Source organism: Mus caroli, unplaced genomic scaffold, assembly GCF_978045245.1.
Source record: "Mus caroli unplaced genomic scaffold, Mus_caroli_1 scaffold_6, whole genome shotgun sequence".
Lineage (NCBI taxonomy): Eukaryota > Metazoa > Chordata > Mammalia > Rodentia > Muridae > Mus > Mus caroli.
The window spans coordinates 38,537,385-38,562,818 of record NW_028227261.1 but is presented as its reverse complement, the minus strand read 5'-3'; the positions used below and the strand labels follow the sequence as shown (position 1 = coordinate 38,562,818).

General features: G+C 53.2%; 1 protein-coding gene across 4 annotated transcripts in view; it reads right to left on the bottom strand.

Moving 5' to 3' along the window:
* The window catches only part of Ptprf (protein tyrosine phosphatase receptor type F), an 83,007-nt gene extending 61,158 nt beyond the window's left edge, over positions 1–21,849 (bottom strand). For all 4 annotated transcript variants that reach the window (XM_029475899.2, XM_021159518.3, XM_029475901.2 and 1 more), the window contains exons 1-3: positions 21,658–21,849; positions 15,277–15,356; positions 7,854–7,989 (exon numbers count right to left, since the gene is read on the bottom strand). In XM_029475899.2, coding sequence (XP_029331759.1) covers positions 7,854–7,944 — 91 coding nt within the window. In that variant the 5' untranslated portion in view covers positions 7,945–7,989; positions 15,277–15,356; positions 21,658–21,849. The remainder of the gene's footprint in view (positions 1–7,853; positions 7,990–15,276; positions 15,357–21,657) is intronic.
* Positions 21,850–25,434: the final 3,585 nt, after the last annotated feature.

Below are 25,434 nucleotides of genomic sequence, written 5' to 3'. Positions count from 1 at the left end.
TTCAAAGAGCAGAACCCTTGTAACTCTTTGAAGCCGAGGAGGTGGGTGCTATAATTACTGTTTACAGAGAAGAAGTCAAGGCGTGGGGAGGTCAAGAGATTTGTTCGTTGGGACACAGCTGGTCAAGAGCAGAGTCTGGAGTTGGGCTCTGCCTCTCTGTCTGTCTCCGGCTCCTGGTTATTCCAAGCTCCGGGAATAATAAAAAAAATAAAAAAGATACTGGAGAACTGCTTTCTGGGAAGCGCCCCAGACTCTCCTAGAGCCTTTCCATCTACCCTAAGCCTTAGGCAGACCCCAGGACTCCTCCTCTTCCCTACCCCTACATTCCAACAGCCCCAAAGGCCTGGACATTCCAGCTCCTGAGAGGCTCTGGATGGCTTCCCAGAGGGATGCTTTCCTGTAACTCCCTGCCCCCACCAGCTTGGCAACTGCCTTTCCACAGCATGGGCAGCTCCAGAGTTCCTACTCCAGAGGAGGACAGGGGCTCAGCCAAGGCCTGGCCATACCCTCCATGTCCCACCACCCAGGGTCACAGCCCCAAGCAACCTGGCTCATTGAGATGTAGCAATGCCTCGTTAATCCTGACAGTGGATCCATTTCCTATTAATCCAGCCAGTGCATGGTGCAGGAAAGCCAGTGCCTTGGGAGCTGGCCCTTCAGAAAACCTGCTTGTTGCCCATAACCCAGGCTCAGTTTGGGCCCTGGCTAAAAAGTGTCCACTGTGTGCCAGGTACTTTATGTCACTTCATGCACAACCAGTGCCTCCACTTTCTAGGCTGAAGGACCAAGTCACATGCCCAAAGTCACACAGCCAGTGAGTACTGACACATTTGGGACCCAAATTTAGGCCCATCAAAGTCCAAAACAACTGACACAAAAAGTTCACAGGAGGCAGGGGACCTTGTTGAAAAGAACAGCCAGTGGTGGCAAAAGTCAGACAAAAGCAGAAGAGTAGCCGAGGTAAGGGAGGGGCACAGGTGACTGTCACAGCACGCTGTGACTAGGAAAGAGATGCCAACTGGAGGAAGGTTTGGAAACTCTTGGAGTTTTATCTGTATTATGTATACGTGCCTGCTTGTCTGTATGTGCACCACGTGTGTGCAATGCCCACAGTGGCCAGAAGGGGGCATTAAATCTTCTAGAGCTGGAGGTGGCTGTGAACTGCCTGATGTGGGTGATGGGGAGCAAACCCAGGTCTCTGCAAGATCATTTGCTGCAAGCACTCTTGACCACTGAGCCAGCTCTCCAGCACCAATTCTGGTTTTTTTTGGTTTTGTTTTGGTCTTGTTTTTTTTTTTTTAGGACATGTGTCAGTGGCAGGCCTTCACCCAGGGCAGGCAGTCACTTGTTAACATCAGCAGCCCTGTGGGTCAGTGGATCCATAATCACCCTCATTTTAGAGATAGGGAAAGACATCCAAGCGGTGGAAGGAACAAGGACCAGTGAGTCAGTGTTCTGGGGTAGAGCTGGGGTTCACTCTACATTCTAAATCCTAAACTCACTTTAAATAACCTGTGTCCTCCCCAGGAAGAAAACTCAGGACCCACCACAATCTGTTCCTGGGGAGGGGGAGGCTGAGCAACTCAGAGGGCCCAGTGCAGGGGCGGGGAAGTCATGCAGGTGACCCAAAAGTTCTGAACTCCTTTCTGCCTCTACCACACCACACCCCCACCCCCACCCCAGCCTCTGGAGAGAGGTGTGGATCTTTCCTAGTCTGTAGAATTTACAAAGCCTGTCACTCAACAGTGACAATACCTGCCTGAGAGGAAGCCCCCTCCTCCAGGGTCTACTGAGGTTATCTCTTAACCCCTCCCCCACCCCAGTAGCTTCCAGCTCTGCCTCTCCTCCATGGGACAAATGGTGGCTCGGCTGGCTGAACAGGCTGATGGCCCTGCCTCTGTCACCCCCACCCCACCTCCTCTATTCTCTATTATGAAGCCAGAGAACAAGCCTCCTCCTGATCAAATCTCTCCAAAGGCCTCCCACTGCTCTTTACAAAGAGCAAGCTCCTCTCACTGCAGACAAAGCTCGGCCAGGTCTGACCCAACCATGCTCCCCAGAGTCCTGGCTTTAGAGCCCTGAATAAGCAATGCTGCCTCAGGGCCTTTGCGTAAGCTGCACCTTCTGCTAAGGGCCTCATCGACTACCCCTTACCCACTAACATCCTAAGTCACCTCTGAACATCATCGTCTCAGAAAACTATCCCCTAACCCTCCCTACCCCCCACCCCCCATTAAACTCGCTCTGCCTCCCACAGTATGCCCACAGTTTCAGGGTACACAGGAAGCTAATGCCTTCCCACCTTTTGGGGGTTTAATAGTTGCTTCTCAAACAGACCATGACCCTGGGCTGAGCAGATTCCATGTCTATCCTGTCTTCTGCCCTGTCCCACTGTCTGACCCAGTTCCTGACACCCAGGGGTGCAGACCAGGAAGAAGAGGACAGAGGAAGGAGAGAGAGGAGTGTAGAAGGCTGGGGCCTCACGTACTCCTTCCCTCTAGGCAAGAGAGAAACCCAGGGAATAAGTGCCCCTCCAGGTCCTGCCTCAACGTGTCTCCAGTGAAACCAGAGGCTGGAACCTGAAGAACCAGAAAGACTAGGAGTGTGCTGGGGTGGGGTGGGGTGGGGTGGGGCCTCCTGAGCCAAACAAAGAGCCGAGGCTGGGCAGGAGTCAGGTAGCTCGGAGCAGCCAGCAGGAACAAACCTGGAAGCTGTGTGGGGGCTGGCCTGTGCCCAAGGCCTGGGGCCATCAGGGAGGAACAACTACTCCTCTCCCTGGAGACTGGAGAAGAGCCAGGGTGCTGCCCAGGATCAGGCTGGCATTGCTCCTCCAGTCCCAGGCTGCCTAGGACAGGGGCCCCTTCTATGCCTAGGCCCTACCTTGCTTCCTACTAAGGGTACCTTGCAGAGGCCCGGGCCACCTGGCTCTTCCTCCTTCCAGCGCCCTAGCTGGCCTTGGATCTTCCTGCTGTTCCTCAGGAGACTTTCAGAGATCACAGTCAAATCTTGTTTCTACCCTGTCTCCCCAAATTTGCTCCTGCTAGCTTCTCTAAATTCCCCCTTTTTCCATTCCAGCAAGGATCTTGTTTTGTATGCACTTGCCAGAGGCCAAGCAAGCACTCGGCTGAGAACTTAGCTTGAGCCTGCTCACAATCCAGGCCTGCCTCTGTGTGTACCCTGCATCCTTTATTAGCCCCTCTTCCAGACTGTGGAAGCCTGGCCCACACCCCACTGCCAGCTGGGGTGCCAGGCAGGCAGGCAGGCAAAGCCAGGCTACTGCGGCCACCCTGCCTTGGGCCTTATCAGCTGGTGGTGGTGGTGGTGGTGGTGGTGGTGGTGGTGGTGCTGGTGGTGGTGGTGGTGGTGGTGGTGGTGGTGCTGGTGGTGGTGGTGGTGGTGCTGGTGGTGGTGCTGGTGGTGGTGCTGGTGATGGTGGTGGTGGTGGTGGTGCTGGTGATGGTGGTGGTGGTGGTGGTGGTGGTGCTGGTGGTGGTGGTGGTGCTGGTGGTGGTGGTGGTGCTGGTGGTGGTGGTGGTGGTGCTGGTGGTGGTGGTGCTGGTGGTGGTGGTGATGGTGGTGGTGGTGATGGTGGTGGTGGTGATGGTGATGGTGGTGTGTGTGTGTACGCGCCATGGGTGGTTGAGTGCCTTTACTTGCTGAGCCATCTTGTTGGTCTATGAGCAAAACTTCTGAACCAGAAAACAGGGTGTCATCTGAACAAGCAAGGAGCAGCTTTGTGTCACAGTTACCTGCTGTGTCACCCAACCCCGTGGGCAGCTACTCACAGTAGGATACCCTGGGCCATGCTTTACATGTCAACCGCTGACCCTGTACATGAGAGGAAGTTACCAGAGAGAGGGGCTGGCTTGGGCTAAAGGGAGGCACAGCCCCTGGAGACATGCAGACATGCAACTCCAGAGACGGCTAAACTGGGCCACCTCCAAGGCTCCTCCATGGGGAGACTGATTGCTATTTTGTGCCTCCCCTGAGAAGCACATGCACACAGGCACACAAACAGCATTGCACACGGAGGAGGCACACACAGCACTTTAGGGCCACGAGGGCAGGGGAGCTGCTGGAGAGGTGATTTCCCAGGCCCTGAGTGGCTCTGAGCTGGAGACTCAATGAGCTGGGGACTTAATGAGCTCCTGTGACTGCTCCTGGCAGCCTCCCCCAGCCCTATCCACTCAAGGGCAATCCTGGCTCCAGGAGGCACTGCAACAGGGGGAGAACTTAATAGGTGCCAGGTGCCTTGCCCATGTGACCTCGGTTAACCTTTACAGGTAGGAGTGATTACCCCTGTTGTGCAATAGGAAAACAGGCTCAGAGAAAGCACTTGTGCCGGAAGCTCCAGAGGGCAGGGTCTAGACGGGCCACCCATAAACATGAGGGGGAGGGCCCTGCCATGTTCCAAGATAGGGGCTTTGGAGAAGGAGAGATGGCAACACACATACATATACTCTTCAGTTTCCTGCATCTCTGCTTCATATCACTGACCCCTTCAGCTACCAAGCACCTTGCTCAGCGTTAATGCCTGCAAATAACCTGGTCATAGCCAGGACCCAACGTACACCTGGTCTTGGGGGATCCCGTCGCTGGCCTGTGCTGTCTTCAGGCCTCACTCTGGCTCTCTCGTAAGCTCAGAAGGCCAGGGCAGGGGCATGACTCTGCCAGCCTCATTCCTTCATTGGGCAATCCTCTATGTTAGCAAATGCCCACTCATCTTCAGGGGCCCTCTTTTCCAGGAAGCCTCTCAAGATAATCAGGCTGCTGCCTGTGCCAGCGCTGCCCCAACCTGCCCCCACTGATCTGTTAGCTCACAGACGTGTGCCCAGCTCGGTGGGTTCTGTCTTGTGATGGGTCTAGGCAGATTCTTTCTCTCCTAGCACCTACCACATGAGGTCAGCAGAAACCTCTGCCTGAGGGCTGGACCAAGACCACCTCTATGCCCACATCCATCTCTATCTTCCCTCCCAAGAAGGCACAATACCCTGGGTTGGAGAGATGAGGTGAGGGAGGTTCCAGAAGGGTCCGTGCATGCAAGCAACATCCCTTCGTATCCAGGTTTCCACTGGAACTGACTAGGCATCACTGCTAGGCCTCCAGGCTAGCTCTTGGCAGCTGCTTCTCTCCCCTGCTTCTCTCCACTCCCCTCTGAGGCCAGGGCCCCCATTCATTTGTCTCGTTAAGAGGCCTATAGAAACACATTTGTCCGCTCTGCGCTTCACTGCTCTGGTCGTCAATTCTCTGGGGGCACCCGCCCTGCCTTCTGCAGCAGCCCTGTCCATGTCTGGCTGCTTGCCCCTAGTGAGAAGTCTTGCAAGTTCAGTCCAAGACTGGTCACGATGGGGGGAGATTCAAAAAAAATGAGAGTAATTTAAAGGTAGGCTAGGAGGGCAGACCCTGACTCCTAAGGTTGGCTTACCACAGCCCCTAGCTGACGGCTCTTGGCCTGGGACAGTGCCCAAGTCATAGCACCTTAGGGTTCACCCTTAGCAGAGGCAGGGTCCCAGCCTCTTCACGTGGTTTCCACCATCAAGTCCCTGCCTGGTCTCTGTAACCAAATTACCAAGGTGCCAGCAGGAAGATCCTGGAACTCTGCCCTAAAAGCAGCTTCCCCTCACTGACCCCAACTCCTATGGTGGTCAGGACTGTCCTGCCCCCTTTACTTATTCACCAACCCCCTCTAGACCCTGAGCTGGAAATGTCTAAACTCTCAGCCTGCCAGGGCAGACAGACTGAGGGCGAAGCGCCACGAGAGCATATTAGGACTGCAGAGGACCAGGGCATGACCACACTGCTACAGGAAGCAGTGACAGTTGAGTCAGTTCTGGTCATGTAAAGGGAGGGAAAACACACCCCCTCCACACCTTGTTTGTTTTTGGAGACAGTCACCGTAGCCCAGGCTTGTCTTCAACTTACTACAGAGCCAAGATCCTCTAGAACTCTTAATCCTCCTGCTTCCACCTCTCAAATGCTAGGAATACAGGCCCACGCCATCACACCTGAATGCGAGAGTGCAAACAGAAGGCATAAAGGATGCCTGGACACAGAGCTCTGTGCAGCCGAAAGGAGAGAGCACAGCGGGGCAGGTGGAGGGTAGGGTAGCAGAGAGTCAGACACTAAAGCTCACTCTCCAGGCAGTTGAGGAGCAAAGAGACACAACCCAATTCCCACTGTAGACTAGAGAACGGGTTCAGAGGAATAGGACTGGAGGCAGGGAACCATCAGAAGGTTCCCTGGTGCACACTCAAACTCAAGCAGAAGCCGAAGGAGGCTTGGCAGAAGGGGGCAGGGAGAGCGAAGAGTGCATTCCAAAGACACTCAGAAGCTAGAGGCCACAGAACCTGGGGACGGATCACACAGGGTGGGGGGTGGGGGGGTGGAAGGGGGAGAGGAGCTGCCAGAAGGCCCAGCTTTCTGACTTGGTGACCAGGTGGACAGTAATGCCAGTCACAGAGAAAACCAGGGGACAGGCAGGATGGTGGGACGGACGGGCGCAGGCTGGGGTGTGCTAGGTCAGAGGGAAGATAGAGAAGGCAGTTATTCTCCTAGGCCTCACTGTTTCTCAAAACTCAGTGGCATGTCTCCCCTGCTGTCAGGGCCCTGAGACTATCTGAGAAGAGTGACAACAGTCCTTCACCATGTCAATGCCAGTCACACACCTAGGGTGCTGGGCCCCAGTTCACTTCCCTCTGCTGCCTCTGCAGCCCCAGCCAGGGCTAAGGATCACCTTCACACTCCCCCTTTCTAAGGCTTTCCACCTGACTTCTCTTCTAGACCCCTAGCCCTGCACCCCACTGGCTAGACTCTCCAGAGAAAGGCCCTCTCCCTCCCATTCTCCCTTATCCAGGGCCCAGCCTCTGAGGACAAAGGGAGGGGTGCTCCAGGGCCACCCTCTTCTATGACCGGCTCCTGAATTATTAATGAGCCATTTAGATAGAGCCCTGGTGGGACAAGGCTCTTGTCTAGAGACCCAGAGGGGATAGAGGGATCCCTATGGCCTGCTATCCTGGGGCCTGACCCCTGGGTTGGCCCTGGACTGCCTCTGGGTTCAGGACAGGCTGGGAATAGCCCCTTCCCCCCAAGGGACCTCAGCTCCGACCTTGCCCCTCCCCCCAGTCTGCAGATTGGCTAAGCCTGTCCTGTGCTCCGCCTTCCTACCAGTAACCAAGCAGTGGTAACCATGGTGACAGGGCGGGCTATGGCCAGTCTTATAGTGCCAGGCAGGGGGAAGGGCAGCAGCAGGGAAGAGACCAAAGTTCAGAGTTGGATTGGAGTAGGGGACAAATCATCCCCCCCCAACACACAAACACACAGACTCAGTTTCATTCCCTGCCCCTTCTCTCCTTCCTGCAAGCCAAGTGACACAGTCCTTCCCTATTTTCCAGGGATTGCAGGCCTGCCTCAGGGAAGGATATGGGTAACTGCTTCTGAATCCTCCCTGGACCTGCACACATGGGTACCCTGCTTCCTTCTGCTCCGGGCCTTCTACAGAGATCTGCAACGTGGACAAAGTACATGCCTATGCACGTCACACAAAGATCACATGAATCGAAGACACGGCTCCCTAGCTCTATATAACAGGGTCACGCTTAGACATGCACCACTGTGCAGAGCCTACGGGATACCCAGGTGCTCAGCAGGATGTTCAGAGGAAGTAGGAGCAGGTACTCCCTAGAAGAGTGCTTTCCCAGTGCAGGTCTCTAGGGCAGGAGGACTAGAGGGTTTTCTATGGTCATCCTGTTTCTTTTTCCTGGGACCTGGTCCCGTATTGCATTCTAGAGACCTGCTAGGAGCTAAGTCGATTTTCAACAACATGATGTATCTGTATGAGGAGGAGTCAGACTTACTGTCGCCATGAGCACCTGCCATCAAACCAAGCATCACGAGGGCAGGTACGAGGGGCACCATCCTCCTCCCTGGGGCTGGCTCGGGAGCCATCCAGGGTTCTAGCTCCACAGCCAGCCACAGCCTAAGACAATCCACCTGTAATGGAGAGAAAGGCAGAGCCAATTAGCCTGTGTCCCCCGGAGTCCCCACTGCACATGCTCCTCCCTACCCCACTCCCACCCACCCTCACTGCCCATATTCAGACAGTTCAGCAGTCCCACACTGGACCATGCAATGGCTTACCCAAACTCCCTCACCACTGAAGGTCAACCATCCTATGGAAAGAGTGCAGAGACCTTCAGGGCATCCTCTAAGCGCCAGGATGAGGAAGAAAGCTAGTTAGAAACTAGCACGAGGCAGGTCCATTCCAGATTGTGAGTTTCCGGCTCACACCATTAAGGGGATGAGGGCAGGGAAATGGAGTCAAAGATACATACAGGTTGGGACAAAACCCAAACAAAACCAAGGCAGAGACAGGAACAGAGAGCAGCCAGGCAGGTTTACACCGTCCAGGGCCATCTTAGTCCCTGGGGCATCCCTTCCTCAGAAAGCAAGTGGCCAGACCCCGGCACACTCAGGAAAAGCCCAGTACACAGACTTAGCAGTAGTTGGTTCCACGTCGTCAGAGGCTCACAGCCAAAGCCACAACCCGTTGGGGCTCGCCAGGACTGCTCTCTACAAGTTACAGTTGTCCTGCCCGGTCACTCTCAACCTACCTAATTCCCATGGCACCTTCCTATCCCAAAGACAAACTATAAAGAGGCTGTGGATTGGAATTCTAGAGCCTGAGCTTCAACATCCATGTTTCCTCTTCCCTTGTTCCGGGTGTCCAGAGCAGATGGGGGAGGGCTGTGCTTGGGGCTAACCGAAGCCTTCCAGACCTTGCTCACCCTCCTGTCTACATGCCTTTCTCACTCTGCAAACCCATGCAGAAGCCTTAAGTGGCCACACTATGTACCTAGGGTGAGCTTCTAAAGGTTCCTGTGCCACGTTGCCTGTCTGGGGGCTTAGGTGACATGCAGCAGGGCCCACCAATTCTGCTCACACTGCTACATACAGGCCACGGGTGCATGGCCAGGCTTCACCCATGCTCTGAAAATACAACAGGGTCTAATGGAGGAGTGATCCCGGACACAACTTAGTGTAGTTGGACCTTTGCTATTTTGTGGGGTTTTTTTCTTCTGCCCTTCTTGCCACCCTTTCATCCTCTAAACATAGGAGAGAGAAAAAGGGTAGAGGAGGAAGGGCAAAATCTCACTAGAGAGCTTCCTGCTGAATGGGGTGCTGAGCTTCTTGGGGCAAGTTTAATCTTCACAGTCAGGATATCTAATGTCTTCTCGTTCCTTCTTTACGCACAACTACTTAACAAACAGTCACCAACCAACAACCCACCCCACCTCTCCACAAATTAATACCCTCTGAAAAGACCCCCAAATTCCAAATATCATACAATCGCAGAAGCTATCTGCCACTGGCAAAAATCATGCTCCTGCTAAAGCATGAGGCAAATCATAGTCAGCTGCTGTGGACAGTCTGAAGCCACACCTACCCCACACCTGGGATGAAAACAAAAACATTCCCATAATATTTCTATATTTTTGAAAAACAAAAACCTCACAAATTTCTCACTACAACTTGGGACCCAATGGGCCCCTTATAGGGCTAAGAGAATTTTCAAAATGAGAGGACAGGTGAACAAGAGGGATAGTTCAAGCACAGTTCTGCCCCTCCCTGGGACTTGAACCCTTATCTGAACTTAGGATAGCCACGATCATGAGGTGAATGGGCAAAGGTAAGGCAGGTGGGGCTGTGAAGTGAGTGAGGAGCTACTGACCATTGGGAAGGGGAGATGTTCCCTGTCTTAGACGCTTACCCAATCTGTAAGCAAGGGATAAGCAGCAAGAGCCATAACGCTACAGGGACAGGACATAGTGTCCAGAACTCCTAATTCCAGGCCAGGAGTTCCTCTGAGGGACCACAGAGCTGAGGTGGGTCAGCCCACAGTGAGGTCACACACTGCCATGTCAGGATAGGGGTTCTAATTCTGTTAAAGTCTTATCTGGGCTTGTTCATCACAGCACCATAGTTATCTTAGTGTGGCTATGAGGACACCAGGTGATGAACTGCCTTGGCCAGGTTACCATGGGAACACTGTATTCAGATAGGACTCTTGCTTTGGTACCATTACCACGGTTACAACTCAGAAGTGTGACACCCCACAAGTCAGGCAGAGTGGTCGAGGCAGGTCTCGTGGGTGAGACATCACAAAAGCCGGAGTTTAACTTCTGTGCTCAGGTACTCCAGGCACGCTCCCCACCCCCAGCACAGACACCATATGGACATAATCTTCAGTACCAGTGTCATGGGGACACATCTCCCTGGTACAGACATAAAGGGATGAGACAGAATAGATGTTACGCCGTACAAAAATGCACAGCACAGTCATCATGGGGCACAATTCCCCAGTACAATTACAGAGCCTTAATCCTCTGTAGCTGCCTTAGTACAGCAATCACAGCATGGTTAACTCCCAGGTGCAAACATCATGGTAACAGCGTCTGGTCCAGACATCATGTGGGGGTACACAGAGGGTACAGACATCTGCGGGTACAGCTGCCTGATAAGGGCATCACAGGGATGTCCAGAGGTGTCACAGACATGGGATGGGGATGTGGATATTAACTATTAAAGGGGAGCAAAGCTCCTCTCAGTAAAGCCACCATAGTGTCTCACTCCCAGAACAGGTAAGTGAAAATCTGGCCACAAGTGTTATCTGAGCCCAATTCCCAGCATAGCAAAGGCCGGCGGCTCTTACTCGGGGATTCAAGATCCTCTATGTATGTCAGGGGGAGTGTTCAGAACACTGTATACACTTCCACGGTGTCGCAAATGGGCAGACGAGGTGAAAACAGGGGTCAGAGAGTTGGCTCAGAGTTAAAGGCACAGGCTGCCCGAAGACTTGCATAAGTTTTCCCAGCACCTACAGGGCGTCTCACAACTGTCCAACTCCAGTTCCAGGGGATGCAACGCCCTCCTCTGCCCTCTGTGGGCACCAGACACACACATGGTACACAGACACACAGGCAGGCAGACACTCATACACAGGATATAGTTAAACCTTGTTCTTTTTTCAGTTGAAAAATCTAGACATCTCCCCCCAAAGAGAGCTGCTTCCAGTGGTCCTTAAACGCAAGGCCACAGACAACTAGAAACACCAGAAGACCCCAGGGACGAACAGGGAACTGCTTTGGCAACTACACAGTCTCCCGAGTCAGGGCCTCTCCTTCTCAGCAACTCCCACCCCTGGACTCTGGGCACAGAGCCTATGCTGGTGTCAGGCAGTTCAAGGCTGCTCCCAGCTCCAGGGCCTCCTCCCTCATCAGAAGAGAGGTGAGCACCCTGAGTCCCACGCTTGGGCTTAAAAGTCTAGATGTTGGTCCTGCCTACACCCTGGTCTCCAGGTCCCCTGCAGAACGAGTCTGCCTTGCTGGACTGCCATGGCTTCGTGCACCCACCCAACACAGCGGTACTTGGAACAGATAGTCACTCCACCAGCATGGACAGATGAGCTTGTGCCCGGGACAATTCAGATAGACTCAAGGCCTAAACCCTCGGACACTCAAGCTTATCTGTGAATTGCACCGAGGACCGCCAGTTCTACCGAACTGACATACTTGGTCAGGAAAACAATTATGTGCCATACGATATTATAGGATATAATTGAGTGTAATTTTTCTACATTCAGAATGGCTTTGATATATCTCTTTTCCTTGCTACACCACTGTAAAGCTGCCAACTGCCCTTTCTTAGGAAGAAATGTCCTTTATTCTCAAATTTTGTCCTTGGTGCTAAAATATCCTTTCTTGTATGAAGTGATAGGGACAGCAGATAGCAGTTGTTGTTGGTTTTTTTTTTTTATAATGTCCTTACTTGGCAAAAAAAAAAAACCTGCTAACCCCCTGTCTGGCCGTAAGCACTTTTGGAAACTGAACTGTGTGTGAAACCAAAGAGCCTGGGAACCACTGCTCTGAGGAAAGAGGGATCAGCAGGCACACCAAGCCACAGGAGTCGCATATGTGTCTCATGGAAAATGTGTGTCACTTCCATGAGATCCACCCTAGCCATCCCTGCCAAGGCCAAAGAGGACCCCCAAGAGACCATGTGACGCCAGGACCCAGGGATTCCCGGATGGAAAACATCTGGGATCATTCTAAAGGCCCCCCTCATGAATATGCAAACACAGGTTGATTTGTTTCCTGTGGGCATGGATTATTATTCACAAATATTAATTAGTCTTCAAATACCACCTGTTCCTCTAGCCTCCCTCACCACTCCTCTTCAGGCCAGGACCCTGGCTCCCAGGAGACTGGAGACCAAACATGGCCATGGGCAGAAGAGGGGGCATCCGGGGTTTTACAGTGTGCTTGGCCAGGGCTTAAGCGACAAGCTGCACATGGGGCGGAAGAACTGTGAGCTGTTCATCTTCTAACCTGTGGCGGCAGCTAACCGAGCCCTTTTGTCATGCCCTGGACAGTTCACCGAGTGGTACTGCAGCCTCCGCCGCTGAAGCCTTGTCACACTTGGGAAGGGAAAACCAGAATGGGTCCAACTCTCACCAACCCAACTGCTGGATTATGATGGGACTAAATCACAACCTTGTCCTTGACCCAGGCCCAGAGAAGGTGGCTGGCAGGAAAGAGCCTGAGACTGTCTTACCTCCTCCAGCCGGGCTGCCAGACTCCATGTGAACAGCCAGGAACAACATCCCCTCCCACTCCAGTGTTAGGGATCCTCTAACTACACTGAGGCCCTTTTTGTAGCCCTCAGCTTCTGTATGTCTGGGGAAGTCAAAGGGGAAACCACAGGTGTCAAAATCTCTGTGAGTGGCAGCCAAGAACCTAACAAGGGCCTCGTTATGAAACAAACAAAAATCAAAGTAGATTTCTTTCTACAGCTACAACCCCTCAGCCTTTTGGGGGTGTGGGGAGGGATCCCTTAGATTAGTGTTCACCATCTTTCCTGCCTCCTCTTGCCCACTTCAGAACCGGATTGAAGTGATCCATAAACACACCTTCCAAGTGACTCCCCCTAGGTTTCCAGGTTGTATAGATATTTAGTGAAATCACAAGAGGCAATACAAACCAGTGATTCTCAGTCCAGGGTGGCTCTGCCCTGCCACGGGACGTGAGGTAATATCTGGAGACATCTCTGAATGTTAGGACTGGGGATAGAGGTAGGTGGTATTAGCTAGGATCTAATGGGAGGAATCCCTGGATACTTGTGACATCTTACAACATCAGACCAGACACACAAAGAAGTATCACCTTGTCTAGAAAGGTCACAGTACCACAACTGAGAAACCCTGACACATGACAAGCCCTTGGCCTACAGGCTGACTCAGCTCTAGAACACAGTCCCCTAAGAATCACTTACACCTTCAACCACAGGCAGTCCTATCCTAGCTTGCCTGATGTTCACATCAGCACCTTCCTGGTCTGTAGACTCTCAAAGCATCTCTCTACCCCCAAATTAACTCAGCCTCCAGGAGCGGGGCCCCATCCATACACACCCCATCTCCACCCTCCAGACAAGCCATTAACAAGCAGCATCCCAGAGCTCAAAGGGCTCTTCTTTCCCAGCCTCTTCTGGATTTTTAAGCAGATCAGCCCCCTCACCTGAGGACGGACAGAAGGGCGCATGGTTTCCTTACCCCCGTCCTCCCCAGCTGACATTTCCTGCCTATGGCAGCCCCCTTCTGTCCTTCCACATAACCCTACTGCCCATTTCACCAAGTGTGACCACCCACAGCATCCACATTCCTCTCCATCGAGACCAGATCCATTTCTTGTTTTCGTTCTAATTGTGTGCGGTTACTCAGGGGTCAGAGGACAGCTCTGTGGAGTCAACTCTCCGCTTCCACGTTTACCACTGGGTTCTGGGAAGGGAACGCGGACAGTCAGGCAGCAAGCACATTTCCCTGCTGAGCCTCTTCACTCTGCTCACATCAATCTTTGTCATGGCTTCCTCTGTTTAACCATCTATCTCGAACTGTCCAATGAACAGGGTGATGGCCGGAGGCATGGGTCTTGTCTTCAAGCTTACAAAGAAAGGCCCACCAAGCTCAAGGACACCCTGTTATCCAGGTCAGCAAACCCTTGAAGGCCCTTTCTTCATTCTAAACACCCAACTTGTGGGGAGTTTGAATTCGCCCCTCCGTTATCTATCCCAACTAACTCCCATCCTCTCAGTGGGCACCCTGCCTTCCATCATTTCCTTCCAATTCATCCTGAACACAAGCCAATGGTGCCTTTAGCTCACAAAAAATGCAAACCTGGGGCTGGAGACATGGCTTAGCAGTTAAGAGTGTTTTAAAGCTCCTGCTGGCGAACCAGGTTCAGTTCCCAATACCCACATGGTGGCTCACAACACTCTGTAATGGATCCAATGCCCCTCTTCTGCCGCCACGAGTGCCAGGCATACACATGGAAATATATGCATACATGTAGGCAAACATACACATAAAATAAAAACAATCCTTTTTTAAATGATATTTTTGTTTGTTTGCTTGCTTGTTTTTTTGAGACAGGGTTTCTCTGCGTAGCCCTGGCTGTCCTGGAACTCACTCTGGAGATCAGGCTGACCTCAAACTCAGAGAGCCACCTGCCTCTGCCTCCTAAGTGCTGGGATTAAAGTGCGGGCCACCACTGCCCAGCTTTAAATGCAGATCTAATCATGCCCACGGGGCGTGCTCTGTCTGCTGCTCTAGTTTGCAGGAGGTGCCACTTGCCAGTGTTCCGTGAATGAAGTGACAGAAGAGTGTAAGAACATTGTTGCTTTAGAAACTTTCCTTCTTCCAAAGCCCCCTGAGGCAGACATCTACAGCCTTCCGGCCTCACAACCAAACCCACCATGTAGACTCCTAACTAACTGCCTAACCTTGTTCCCTACAGCTCCAGCCCACCGCCCTGAGTACCCTGCTCCTCCTCCCATACTCCTCAGTTCACAGGCAGTCTGTTTTCCATACAGAAACATGGGGAATGGAGAAGCAGGCAGACTCTGGTGTCATCCGGAAGCCTATTTCACACCTACAGCAGCTGATGAACCTCATCATTCCCCACCAACCTCTGTCCCCCACACTAGCCAGACAGCTCCCCTCCCTCACGTCCCACCCCGCCACCCTTCATGGTGGTGGTCTGTCTTTCCCACCTCCCTAAACAACGCTCAGCTCCCTTCTCTCCCTCATCCCACCCTAGCGTCTCTCAGCCACGTGCACACAGGACATCCCATCCACAACTTTATATGGATCTCACAGCAAAATCCATGTCATTGAGCCCGGCCCACAGCCACCTCTGCAGCCCCGGCCACACACTGGGGCACACTCACCGGGTCTCTGCTTGCTTATACCAGTCACTCTCGCTGGGCAGTCAGCACTGAGGGCAGGGCACCAGGGCCTCCGCTCCTTCCTGGACAGGGATGAAAAGATGAGAAAACATTGAGAATTTCATCAAGGCAGAATATAAACCGACACAGACAGACTTTTGAAACTGTTTATGCAGGGGAAAGGAAAGCAGGCTACAGATCTGTGGGTGCCGGCTGATCCCCATTTAGTAAAAATACCTATCTGGTTACTTCACTGCATTTGTTTGATGTTCCTGAAGCACCTACTATGTGCCTGCCCATCTGTCCACTTCCCTATACCCAGGAGTGACTCAAGGCCAAGTGAGACCATGAGTGTGAATTCCACAGTGATCCTGGAGGAGAGCAGTCACCCACCTACCTCTGGAACCCACCTGCCAGCCACAAGAGCACCCTCTTCCCATCTTTCAGTGTGCCCTACTTTCTCCTGCCCTGCCCATGCTGACCAGTTAGCATTCAGAGTTCAGATCCTACACGTCTCTGGGAAGCCTTCCATGACATCGTCAAGTTCATGCCTGGACTCTACCTCAAAGCAGTGGCCGCAAACGTTATTTATTTACTGACGTGACTCTGAGTCATCAAAATAAGCTCATTAGACACATGGGGCACACTTGCCTGGCTCAACTCACTACCCCCAGTGCCCAGCGGGAACCCAGCACATAGTAGGAGCTCAGTCAATGCATGGTGAGAAGGTGAATTCCCAGGAAACAGCCCAGCCTGGAGGACACGCCCCAGCACACACAGCAGCCTTCAAAGAAGCTTCAGGAGCAATATTTATTTTTGACTTTCTGCTTCTCTGTAATTTCTAAAATGAAGGTGTGCCCCTGGATGCCTCCTCCACTGGCACGCACGGCGCATCCGAGCCCCGCCCCTTCCTTCTAAAACTATTACTGAGGTCTCACTAGCACTGTGCACAGCCCTGGTGGGGCAGAGCTCAGCCACCCCCTTATCATCTCATCAGTAGCTCAGCTACTCCGCTGGTACCCACGGGGAGCATCCTGCAGCCTCACCCCACACTCCCAGTCCTGCCACCTGGTTCTTCACCGACCCAGGACTGATGCTCCTCACCGTCCACAGACTAACAACTTCCACACACACCTGTCCTTGCTTTCACCTTTTTTTAAAAGATTTACTTGATGTGTATGAGTGTTTTGCCTGTATTACATATGTGTACCATCTCTGTAAATATATGAGGGGGGCTCAAGTTCAGAAGAGGGCATTAGATCTCCTGGAACTGGAGTTATGGAAGGTCGTGAGCCACCATGTAGGTGCTGGGAACCAAAACCCCAGGCATCTGCAAGAGCAGCCAGTGCTCTTAACTGCTGAACTCTCTCTCTCTAGCCTTTGTCCTCACTTTAGACTGGTCACCTTTGGAAAGTTAGGGAGTCTTCGTAGGTTAAAAGACACTGCCTCACCCAGATCTCACCAACCCAGCCTCTACCGACCCAGCCACCCCCTGCCAGACCAGAACCAAAGGCCCTGGGCCTTAGCATGTCAGTATGGACTTCCTACTCCCCCAGTCTACTGCATTTCTCCACAACATTCTCCGGCAGCAGGCTTGCCAAGCAGGTCTGGCCAGAGAAACCAGCTCCTGAGTTGCAAACTCAAAGGCCCGTTTGTCTGGAGATGCCTGCCCAGCGTCACAATGCTTGCCATGGGGCTGTTAGCACCACCGTTGCTCAGGAACCCAGGCAGAGGAGTAGTGTTCAAGGCACCACATGGTGGCACGCCCCATGCCAGCAGCACCAGACCTCCTGCCTGATGACAGGGACAGGCCCTACCTAAAGCAGGAGCCATGAGGCAGGTCTCTGAAACACACAGGACCTCAAGGCTACTAAGACCCCAGGGAACACAGAACAGCCCACGGCAGTATTCTAGAACAGTGCTCTGGACCACACCAGTCCAGGATCAAAGAGCCCCAACCCAGACTATCAAGTCACCACCAGCTACTCTAAACCCACAAGGGGACAAAGGCTAGACCAGTCAGGATGGGCAGCTACCCAGAGAACAAACTGACATAGGCATCTGGAAGACGGACTGGGTCTAACTGGATATGACTTCAGTGAGGAATCTCGACGAGTTCAACCCAGAAAGGTCTCTGGCCAGGCTTAGGGATCAGATCGCGTAGAAGGAAGGCCCTTGCATCAACCTGGCTGGCCTTGCTTGGGCTTTGCGTCACCTGCCAGCCAGGCTGAAACCCGGCCCACCAGTGGGACCAGGAACAAGTAGAAACCCAGAGCACAGACAGGGACTGAAGCAACCTCCAGGCAGGCCTGGGGCTGCACCACAAACAGTCCCCAGAAAGCGGCAGATAATACACAGCCAAGGAAATAAACTTGAGCTCTCAGACCCAGAGCACAGAGATTTGGTACATCTGGACCCTGGAGCCAAAAGCAGAACAAAGAATCTTAGGAGGAAGAGGGCATTAGACCACCACAGAAAATGCCCTTCCTCAGAAACCCTCGCCATCCACCTCAGGAACTCTCTTCTCCAGGGCCCCACCTCCAGCCTTCTCACACCTGCCTGTGCCCTGAAGGTCAAATACACTGGTACAAAACACAGTCCCACAGTGACCAGGAGGCTGGGGGACAAGCCCTGCCTGGTTGAGCACCCCACCTGTAAAGCCCCAGCCCAGGGCAGCCATGCAGGTGCCTCTGTCTGGACAGTGTGTGCTTCCGAAGACAACTCTGGGACTTAGTGATGGATTCTGAGGGAAGAGTTTATTTTCAGCACAAACATCAAAACAACTGCTACCACTGAGCGGCCGATATAGGACGTGAGGCCCTGGCCCAAACACGCCGTGCTTACCTTTAATCTGCCTAACAACCCAACGGGGCATGCAGTTTTCTCATGCCCGTTTGAGACATGAGGTTCAGAGATGGTTAGCAAGTTGTTCAAGGTCAAGTCGAACTCCAGCTGTTCATAATGTGGGCTCCTGGCCACTACTGACAGCTGTCTCGCTTGAGAGAAGTCACTCCTAGCCCTCATGAACTCCGGATGTCCTTCTTTGGCTTAGACATTATCTTCAGACCAAATCCTCTTGTAGGAGCTGCACCTTCACCCAAACTCAAGTGCTTCAGAGACAACCCACGGGGCCTGAGCTCAACATCCACCTGGCCTTTGCCTTTCCTCCCCAGGCCCTACTTCAGGGACTTCAGCAAAGCCTGGGCTCCTCCCTCCCTCCACATCCCACCCACCACCCTGTCCTGTCCTTGTGCTTTCTCCGTGGCCTGCTGCTCCTCCCTGTCAAACTAGCTTTCTCTCACCTGACTTTCTGCATGCGCCGCGCCATCCTTCTTTCTCACTTGGAATACTGTCTCCACCCAGAACTTTCCATAGCCCAGAACCATCTTCTAGGAAAGAAATCGGCTGTAGCATGACCCACGGTCTCCACCCGAACCTTAAGCTCCTGGCCTCTCCCCTCTGGGTTTTCAGAAGTCACAAGTACCTCACAGAACATCCAAGGTCCTGTGAGCTGCTATGTCTCTGAACACACCGCAAAAGATAACATCTCTCCATCTTTACTCATACCATCTAAACTTTTTAATTAACTAACTAATTAATTTTGCAGTGCTGGGAACTGAATCCAGGGCCTCCAGCCTGCAATGTAAGGCCTGCCACTGCATTATTTTCAGTGCTGCTGATATTAATTCCCTTCCCTCCATCCAAAGCATCCTTTCTCTTTTTCAGCTGGCAAACTCCTACTGATCTGTCAAAGCCCACTTCAGAGAGCCCTTCCGTAGTCTCTGAGACTCGTCTCACACTGAACCTGCAACTCTGCCCTGTCACACAGGAACTGCTCCAATCCTCTCACTTTGGCTTGGAGTGACAGCTGATTTTGTCACCCATCTCAGCAGCTGCTAAGAGAGGCTTCCTTTTCTACACAGCTGCTAGTCCCACAGGAAGCAAGACTGCCAGGCCCAAAGTGCCTAGGCCTGTGCCTGGCACACAGACAGCAATCAATAACAGGTTACCGACTCACTTTTCCTTCCCCACGAAGTGCCTGCTCACTCCCACAGCTGCACAGTTCTCTTGGCTTCTCATAGCAGCCCTGAGGCCCACCCTAGTCTTGATTATCATTCTACAGGGGACTGAAACTAGGACCCGCAAAACTAGGACTGCAAAACTAGGATCTCCTTGCCCTGTCACGCTGGTGCCCAGAGGTTGTTCAGGCTGGGGGCTACCTCCTCCCACTGAGGTCCTCAAACTGACTCTAGTACAGGTGACTGGGAAGAAGTATAGAGACAGCACAAAGCACCGGGGACAGTATCTTGCTACACATCAATACAACTCACAAGGCAAGGTTTCCAGCCAACCTAGCCTTGCTGCAGTCCACCTCACCCCACCCCCAGCAAACTGCTTCTCTGGCACCCAGAACTAAAGTCCTCTTCCCATAGCCCTAAACACATGGGCCTGGACGGAGGGAAGGGGATGTGGCTGCAAGAAGAGAAGGATCCTATTAAACTGTCCCCATTAGAGGAAGGGAAGAGGACCATGGTGACTCAAATGAAACAAAACCAAGAAGGAACTGTATTAGAAAGTTCAAGAAAGCATGTGTGCAGCAAGGCCTGAGACTGAGTGTGCAGGGCGCACACACAGACAGGTGTGCCCTGTGTGCAAGCACAGCGGGTTTCTGCAAGGGGGCTCCTCCTTCCAGGGACGGTGAAGTGCACTGGCAGAATGGAGGGTGAGCTGAGACCCAGAAGGCAGGTGGGAAGGTGGGGCCTATGGGGTATGTGGCCTGAGCCCTGGCTGAGAGTGAAGGCTTGTTCTTAAAGAGTCGTTGGAGCCCTAGGCATATATCCACATAATCTGTAAAAACAGGGATTTTCACGCTCCCTGAAGCAAGAGTTAAAACGGAGCCAAAACAGAACCCCCCTCCACTGCCCCCCGATTTCCTGTCAGACCTCTCCCCTGGATCCTATCAGGTTCCTGGTACCTCCCAGAGGATCCCAGACTGGCCCCTTCATCCAGGAACTACCACTGACTGTCCTTCCTTCCCCAGGCCTACCAACCAGAAAATACTTCCCCGTATTCCCAGGCCAGAGCCAGCACCGGGTCACTCAGGATGCCACCCTGGGCCCTTCAGCAGCACAAGTGGAGTCTTCCTCAACAACAACCCTTGGTTATCCAGGCCGGCCCTGGCTGCTCTCAGGGTGGTCCTCCCTCCCATTCCACAGCTACAGGCAGGTAGAGCTCCCACCCCACCTGCTCCAACTCAGGGGCCCTGCAGTGGGAGGGGGAGAAGTGGGGAGAAGGGCTAGCCCCTCCCCCTCCCGGGGTAAGAAGAACCAGAGGGGCCGCATTCCGGAGAAGTGGGGGAGGGGGCCTGACAGAGGGGGATTCAGAGACACCAAGCAGAGACACCTAAGGAGGGAGCTACAGAGACATGGAGGCACAGAGGCCCGGGGAGAGGGAACAGGGAGACCCGGGGAGAAGGAACACGGAGACTCGGGGAGAAGGAACATGGAAACCTGGGTGAGGGAACAGGGAGACCTGAAGAAAGGGAACACGGAGACCTGGGGAAAGAGGACAGGAAGACCAGGGAGAAAGAATCCGATACTCGGGGAGAGAAACGGAGAGACTGGGAAGGGAGAGAGACCCACGGCTGGACAAGCTGGGACCGCAGGGAGGAAGATCGGGAGGCAATGAGCGACACAGGGAGCCGGAGACACCTAGGGAAACCGAGAAAGGCGCCGAGACGAAAACCCGGGCGCAGAGACTGGGGACCGGGCACACCCGAACGGGACGGGACGGGGCGGGACGCCGGGAGGCGACTGAGTGAACTTTCGGAGCGGGTCCGAGCGCACCGGTCCTCCCGGGACGAGCCGCTCTGGGGCCTCGAGGGCGCCGCTCGAGGTGGGGGTTGGGACCGCCCGGCCGGCCCCTCCCCGGGCCGCGCTCCGCACGGAGACCAGGGAAGGGGGGTTCGCAACTCACGCCCCGCTCGTCCCGGGGCCGCACGTGCGCCCGGTTGCCCGTGAGCCCCGGCGTCGGCTGCGGCTCTTCCGCCGGCGGGGAGGGGGCGCCGTGGGACGGGGGAGGCGGCCTGGACCCGCCCGGGGCCGGCGGGGGAGGCTGAAGGCCGCCCCCGGTGCGCGACCGCGGCGGATGGGGAACCGGGCGCCCACCGGCGCGGGGAAACTTTGCACGGGGGGTGCGGGCTGCGGCTCAGGTGCGGCGGGGGCTCGGACGAGATCACGGGCGCGGCAGGTGGGGGCGCGGCCCGGCCTCCGGGCGCCCCCGGGCCCGCCCCCGGCTCAGCTCCACGGACGCGGGGGCAGGGTGGGGATGGCGCGGAAGGGCCGCGCATCGAGGGGCCCGAAGGGGGCTCGGGGGGTCACTCACCGCCTCTCCGGGGGCCGTCGGTCTGCATGTCCCCCCTCGAGCCGCTGAGGCCGCCGTTCTCAGTCCGCCGCCGCCGTCGCCCTCTCCCGCCACCGCCACCGCCACCGCCACCTCCACCGCCGCCCGAGCAGGAGCCGGAGCCGGAGCTGGAGCCGGAGCCGCCGCCTCTGCCGCCGCCGCCGCCACCGCTCCCGCGCCAGCTCCAGCCGCGCGCGCCCGCCCGCCCGCGCCCGCGTCCCTGCCCCTGCCGTGCGCGTCCCCGGCGCCGCCCCTCCCCTCGTGCACTCTCGCTTGTAGAGGAGTGGAGCTGTAGGCCCAACGAGGCTGCAGACCAACCCCAAGTCTAAACCGCCTGGAACACCAAAATTGAGCTTAAACCTCAGGAACGAGCGTGGATAGAACCAAACTTAGACACAAAAGTCCAGACCCTCCCAAATCCTCACATGAACTTCTCTAGGGTCCCCTGCCGCCAATCCAACCCAGAGCCACCTTTAAACCTAATGTTGAGTCCAGACCCTAAAATTTGCCTAGCAATCAGAAAAAGTAATAATTTTTTTTTAACTGAATGCCTATAGTATATGGACTCCAATTACAGATTCGAACACACACACACAAAAAAAAAAATGGCTTCATTTCTTCTACCTGGCCTAAGTTTGATATTGATAGCAGCCCCAACCCTTGTTCTGAATGGAGTCCGGTATAGATATTGAGATCCTTACACCGAAGAAAATACTACGCTAAGGCAGCTGCCTCACACCGGAGCCCAATGCTTTCATGTCTTCTAGTCTCTGCTTTATTTCTATCCCAGACAAGAACATTTCCCTGATGGGATTCTTGATTTTTAAAGAAGATTTTTTATTTATTTATTTATTCATTTATTTATTTATGTGTGTGCACCAGTGTGTGTGTGTGTGTGTGTGTGTGTGTGCTTGTATATGCATGTTCACCCTGTGGTGTTACAGGAGGGTGTGAGGAACCCAGTGTGGGTGCCGGGAACCAGACTCAAGCCCTCTGCTGAGTGCTCCAACGCTGAAACTCTCAATTCCAATAGAAAAATTGGAACTGGGTCACCAAAGGAGGTGGGGAACACACCCTAATACAGACACTGATCTCAGTACCTCTCCCTTCTTAGTGATCTTTTAGTACAATAATCTGATCCAACTCTAATAATTGTGCAACCTGAGATAGGACTGGCTTTACAGAAACTCCACACGAACCTTTATCTCTACACTGCTCTTCCCCTGTGCTCTGATCTGAGGTCAACCCCACCCAGAGGCTGACCAATATCCCAACATCTACACTAATTCTAGCAGATATAAATGATTCCCCAGTCTCAAGATCTGTTCAGTATAAGCCTTAGCATTGAATTCCAGACTCCTTGTCCACAGCCACACCACCCTGAAACCATCCTCTTGCATCTGAATTTCACTGACCTCACGTCATATTCAAATGCACGTGCCACCGTGTCCAGTGTGTGCAGTGCTAGGGACTGCTATGGACTAAACCAATAACCTGCTTGAAGATTTATATTCCAAGTTGTGATTATAGGGACTTGGTGATCTCCAAACAAGAGCCAGCCTTGGCACCAAAGCCCTCAGGCTCCTCCCGTGAAACTATCACTTAGAAAGTCATCAAGGCCACGCCAGCCATTTTCTGTTCCCAATCCCACACCACGAGGCTTCACCGTTAAGATGAGAGGTGAGACCCTTCTGGCCTCTGCTGCCTGGATCAGGTGAGATCCTTTGTGAAGGCTCTGATCTCTGCATAGCATCTCTCCGATTTTCCTGAGAATTTAAAATCAGATGAGAAATAAAAACAAGATCTGGGGACTATTGAGGCTCCTGGATTCTCAATGGTTACCTGCTAGGTTTAGGGATCTGGGTTGAGGATCAAGTTCAGGGGAACAGCTAAATCAAGGCAGCTTTTGTCTTGGAGCTGCAGTCACAAGCAGTACGCTTGCGCCCCCTGGTGTACGATAAGGCAATAGGCCTGGCTTCCGAGAATCTGGGCACTTCGGCCCAGATGACAAATAGATCAAAATGAATACTCCTAAGGCAGTGGTTTTTCACCCACGGGTAATTTTGTTGTGCTGTGGGAGAGCTGCTGCAATTTTTTATGCATCTTTAAATATATTTTGTCTGTTTTTCAGAACTCTGACTGTTTAGTTCCCCAGTTTAAAAACATATAATTTTTGACCTCCTTTTCGCTGACTTCTGGAAACAGCTCTTTCCCTTGGCTTTACCGGCCTACCCTGCCCTCCATGACCACAGGTTCTCCAATTACTTTGCCCGCGTCGTCTCTTCATTTCCACGGCTCAGTACTAGGTCTTTCCTTCTCCTGCCTCTTTCCACCCCTTGGCCCTCATGTGAGCTCCAGCTCCTTGTACTAAGCCCCTTCTCTATGCTATGTCTCAGTTGTCCCTCAGATAGATAGAATTCCCGTCTCAGGTCTATCCCCGTTCATCTCAGGCAAGGAACTCAGTCACTGGACCAGAAATATAGATCTCCTGCCCAATTGGTCGTCAGTCCTGCAAACTTCGTGAAGGAGACAGAGAGACAGATGGGATGAGGAGAGACTGGTTAATTCTGACCTCCACATTAGCCCAACCAAAGCCAAACTCAATTTTTAAACGCTCTTGTACATAGTTATATGATAACCCACCCTTCAGCTTCATGCTTGCTGAGGGACATTGGCTTCTTCCAGAAAGCCACACTTAAGCCTTGGGCTGGGTTCGTGAGTTGTCACCACATCTACATCTTTATGTTTCCCTCATCTAAGACTCTAAGGACAGGAGGGATGTGTCTGCTTCATCCACTGCCTTGTTCCAGTGGTCAACAAGGGCACCGGCACTCAGCAGGTGACTGGAATGTATTTATTAAAACAGTGAAGGGCTGGAGAGAGGGCTCAACGGTTAAGAGCACTGACTGCTCTTCCAGGGGTCCTGAGTTCAATTCCCAGCAACCACATGGTGGCTCACAACCAACTATAATGGAATCCGATGCCCTCTTTTGGTGTCTGAAGACAGCAGCAAGGTACTCATATATGAAAGAGGAAAATTACTGACCACCAGAACTTCTCACCCCAGAGTACATTCTGAACTCTCACACCAGAGTCAGACCCCCTCTCAAATGAAAACTGTTCCGGGGACATTTCTGAGATAAGGGTTTCCTGGAACGAACCCAGTCCAACCCCTCCCAACTAAGGACTGTGCCAGGGACATTTTTGAGATAAGGGTGTGAGTAAAAACCTCAGTCCCAATGAATCAAGTACATGGCCAAAGTGTGGGACGCGGTTGCAAAAGCACTTTGGAAAAACCCTTGGTTGAATCACTTAGTGACGTAAAACCTGTATTTTCCCTGCCCTGCTCCCCCCCTTGCCTCCTACCTATAAAAGCTTGTGAAAAGTTTGGGCTAATCGCCGAATCTCCTCTGCACCTTGCAGGCTGCATGAGATCCGACCCCAGATATCTGGTATATGTGCTTTTTGTTTGCTTTCTTGTCGTTGCTGTATTAAATCTTACTCTCTATACATCTTAAGTACCGGTCTCAGTGTCTTCTTGGGTACGCGGCTGACCCGAGGCTTGAGTAAGTGCCTCCCTTTGGGAGTTTTGGAGTCTTTCATATACACTTAATTAATTAATTAAAAAAAAAAAAAACGGCCGGGCATGGTGGTGCATGCCTTTAATCCCAGCACTTGGGAGGCAGACGCAGGCGGATTTCTGAGTTCAAGGCCAGCCTGGTCTACAAAGTGAGTTGCAGGACAGGCGGGTCTACACAG